The sequence below is a fragment of the Columba livia genome, chromosome 15 (genome assembly GCF_036013475.1).
Source record: "Columba livia isolate bColLiv1 breed racing homer chromosome 15, bColLiv1.pat.W.v2, whole genome shotgun sequence".
Taxonomy (NCBI): domain Eukaryota; kingdom Metazoa; phylum Chordata; class Aves; order Columbiformes; family Columbidae; genus Columba; species Columba livia.
Window position 1 is genome coordinate 16117016 of NC_088616.1, and position 4244 is coordinate 16121259.

General features: G+C 49.4%; 1 protein-coding gene across 2 annotated transcripts; it reads left to right on the forward strand.

Moving 5' to 3' along the window:
* The first annotated feature begins 376 nt into the window (after positions 1-376).
* Positions 377-3431, forward strand: LOC110360203 (cytochrome c oxidase assembly protein COX19). Of its 2 annotated transcripts, XR_010466407.1 has the most exons (4): positions 377-595; positions 696-807; positions 1654-1801; positions 1961-3431. XR_010466407.1 is itself a non-coding variant. In XM_065031578.1 (3 exons), exons 1-3 carry the CDS (start codon positions 514-516, stop codon positions 1739-1741), a joined length of 282 nt encoding a protein of 93 aa, XP_064887650.1. In that variant the 5' UTR covers positions 377-513; the 3' UTR covers positions 1742-3431. The 2 variants fall into 2 exon arrangements, 1 of the variants encoding a protein (XP_064887650.1); XM_065031578.1 differs by having other exon boundaries at positions 1654-3431.
* Positions 3432-4244: the final 813 nt, after the last annotated feature.

Below are 4244 nucleotides of genomic sequence, written 5' to 3' on the forward strand. Positions count from 1 at the left end.
CGTTTGGAGAGTCTGGGGGTGAATCAGGAAACCACGAGGGTTTTTATGAGAATAAGTCTCTTTATTTCGCACGGGTCGGTCGCACCCGGGGTGCGGGGGGAACGGCCCCGGGCCTGCTCGGGAGGGACCGACCGCGCCGCGCCCAACATGGCGGCCAGCGGCGGCGTCTCCATGGCAACCCGCGTCCTGCGGCAGTGACGTCAGTCGCTCCGCCCTGCGGCGTTGCCGCACCGATCCTGCTGTCCCCAGGGCGCCCAGGTCCCTTTCCCTGCAGCGCTCTCCAACAGCTCGTTCCCCAATTTATACCGGATCCCCCTCCGCTCCCGCGGCAGCGCTCGGCGCTCCGGTTGCCATGGCGATGCCGATGCCGTTGCCATAGTGGCGTGGCCCCGCCTCCTCGGCGGGGCGGCTGCGGTCACGTGTTCCGCTCGATGCGCTCGGTGTTCGGCTCCCCCCCGCGGCCGCGCTGAGACCAGAGGGACCCCGGGCCTGTCCCGTCCTGTCCCCGCCGCCATGTCCACCGCTATGAACTTCAGCGCCAAGAGCTTCAAGCCGCGGCCGCCGGACAAAGGCGCCTTCCCCCTGGATCACTTCGGTGCGGTAACGCGGCCCGGGCCTCCCCCCGCCCCGTCCCCTCGGCTCTCCCGGGGCCGCCGCCGCAGCCCGGCGGTAGCGCGGCCCGCTGTGCGTTGCAGGGGAGTGCAGCGCCTTCAAGGAGCGGTTCATGGAGTGTCTGCGCGACAGCGGCTACGAGAGCGGGGCCTGCCGGCAGCGCGCCATGGCCTACCTGCAGTGCCGCATGGACAGGCGAGTGGCACCGGGCCGGCGGCGGGGGTTGGCCTCTTCCCCCCAGTAACAAGTGATAGGATGAGAGGAAGCGGCCTCGAGTTGCACCGGGGAGGTTTAGATTGGATATCAGGAAAAAATTCTTCATGGAAAGGGCCGTGGGGCATTGAACAGGCTGCCCAGGGCGGTGGTGGAGTCACCGTCCCTGCAGGGGTTTAAAAGGTGTACAGATGAGATGCGTAGGGACACGGTTTAGTGCTGGAGTTGGGTTGTGGTTGGACTCGATCCTGAGGGTCTCCTCCAACCTAAATGATTCTATGGTTCGTAGTTCAAGTGAAAAAAGTGTTGGTGTTTCGGTCTGGCATTGCTTTGCGATGCTTTGTGTTCGTGGTGAGCCAGGGAGTCTGTTATTAGCTGCGCTTCGTTACGTTTGCATGCGCTGAACGGGCTGGTGCTGGGGAGGGCTGCAAATAAAAGAAGAACTTTGAAAATCACCGAAGTAAATCAGCGAAGTAAAATGTCCCCAGGGATGTTGCTGTAAGCAACTTCTCATTAAAAACCTGGTAAATGCGACAGGTAACATTTTAGAAAGCTCTTGTGCACTCTGTTAATTAAAGATAACCAGGAGTCAGGTCAGTTTCTGAGGAAGCTCTTCTTCAATATAAAATATCAGGAAACAACAATTTTAATTGGAAAATATCCCTGAATGTTGCTTTCCCAAAACTGACGTTTCTGAGGCTTTGCTCCATATGGACACCTTGTCCTTCTTTAGAGTAAATAATATGGAATGAAATAGAAAATACTGCGGTTGTCTTGGTTATAGACTGTGTTCTGAGTGATGTCTTTGTTTTATTGTTTTTAACTTAGGCAACTTATGGCTAACGAACCACTGGAAAAATTGGGATTTAAAGATCTGATAGATGAAAAATCAGAAGCAAAACCCGAGAAGTTGTAATGAAGAAAGACAACTTCCCTCCTCGTGTATGGAAAGCACGATTGTTACGTAGTGCACATTGTACGTTCTGTTCATAGTGCAATGGGAAGTGTTTCCTGAAGGAACTTCCCTTCAGAGGTTGATTTTCCTAACGTAAGATATGTTTTTAAATGAGCAGAAGTTCTGCCTTTGTCTGTTTTCCTCAAGTATTTGCTATCTATTTTCTTTTAATTTCTCTAGCCAGCTCTTAAAGATCCATGAGAACATTTTGCCCAGGAAAACAATTATTGCCTGAAGCGTTCCTCGTGTCTCTGGAAGAACAGTGAAGTCTTATTTTAAAATAAGACAAAAATACCCCTTTATTGTGTAGATCTTGAACTGTAGATTAATCTTATGTGGGCATTAATAATATGCTTGCAGCAATTGCTTGTCAGGTGGAAATAAAGCTATTGTGGTACTTGCAGATTGCTTTTTATCAAATGCTGGTATTAATCCCCGTGTTTGGGGTGGTTTCCTACTCACCCTGTATAGAAAACACTTGGGTACCTGGGTGGGGTTTTCAGTCTTTTAACCTTCGTAACTGGGAGAGTATTTCCAGTTCCCCACACCAGCCAGGTGGTGATCCTGCTTTTATTTGCCATGCCAGCCGTGTTTATCTACTGCATTTCATCATTTAACTGGGAATCTTTCATTATGGATATATTAATTTCTAGAAGCACAGCTACCATATGTTTTCTTAATATCTTTATAGCAAAATCGGTGTGGAGACGGGAACGGTATCCAGTTGCGTTCTAAGTAACTGAACTGTAGAAATAAACATGACGGGACTGTTTTATTCTTTTAAAACAAGTGTTTTACGTTAAAAAGCAGAGTAGAAAGCTAGCTAAGGAATACAGTATTTCACCTCAGAATGTATAGCTGCAGCCCATACACTAAGAAGGGAATGCAGCAGGCCATGCAGCAGACGTCTGGTCAGGCCTTACAGGTGTTTGTATAACTTACCATGAATTATCAGAGCCGGTGGGTTTTCTCTTGTATATACTAATATAAATGAGTCTTTCTTAATTAACGCTGAGTTCATGCCAAAATAATTTTGCCTTTTAGCCCCTTAGAAATTTCTTTTAAGCAGACGATGAATTTGTAAATGGGGTGAATTGTGCGGATGGTTTTCTGTTTTCCACTCCATTTCTTGCTGTCTCCCTGCTCTTTTTTTTTCTTTTAAAAGAAATGTAGATGCAGTGAATAATTTCTGTGTGTATCTGGTGCTGGCGCTGCGCGCTTTCGGGTCTGGGCCTGCAGGCAGCGATGCGCACACCCTTTGCCAAGGTGGTTCTCCTGCACTTTCTCCTTTATTTGGTGTGTTCTGTTGGATACCTCTCACCTTTCCTGCTCTCTGCTCTTACTCCTTTTGCTTCTGCTTCTCTCCACTGTGTTCACACCGAGATCCAGGAAGGGGTAAAAGAACACTTTCTGCTCTTCGTACCGATGGCTGGAGCCAGGATTTAAATTGTTGCTGAGGTCTAATCTGATTGAACAGACTGGAGATAGTGCAGAGCGGGTCCCTGTTTGAAAAGAATGTTCGCCTGCTGCTGCTTATTTTTATTCTGCTTCGTTCTACTGTTTAAATTATATCCGTTGAGATTAGTACGTTTATAGAAGAGAAAGCAGAGGTTTTGTTGTTGAAACAGATATTAAAAGACTTTGTATGAAACCACTGAACAAGAGCTTTCTTTCAGTGATACTGAGTAAGAATTATTAAAATAATCTCCAGCATCTTCAGAAGAAAGAAATCAAATTTCATGCTTCTGTGCTCCCTGAACAGTGAGAGGTGAAGGGAAGCCCTGGTAGGTGTGAAAGAACGCACTGGCGGTGCTGCAATAACTGGGGCTGTTACTGTGGTGGCCTCATCTTTGCGATGTTACTCTGCACGCTCCTTCGGCCAGACACTTACTTCAGGAGTTGGACGCGTGTTTTCTCCTGAGACAGCGGCTGGCACCTCTCTCTTCCAGCTTATTTTAGGATAAAAGGTGAAGTTTTTCAAGTCTGGAGTGATTGAATTTTGACTGAGCTGGTGCGATAGCTTAGGTTTCAATGAGCTGAGATTACACCCCAAAGGAGGGGACGCTGCAGCCTCTGTTTATAGTGACCAAGGCCCAGATTTCGGACCTGCTGCGGGAGGGATGGTGGGCACAAAAGCGGTTTCAAAAAGCTCCACGGCATTCCAAAGTGAATAGTGCTCTGTGCTGCTCGTGGGCCTGTGGCGTTACAGCAGGACCCTGCGTTGCACAGACCGTGCTGCTGCGCCACCAGAACGGGCAGAGCACGCTCCATCCTTCGCGAAATGACCGCAGACGTGATAATTGGCACCCTAACAGGGAACACCTCTCACCAACCTGAGAACAGCCTCCTCCTGTCCGGATCCACGGGCACATTGCATCCCACCTCCCAGCACGGTGAGTCAGTGTCGCCGCGCTGTCCCCTTCGTGCTGGGACAAGAAAGGGGCTGTGTGCGGATAGCCCAAAA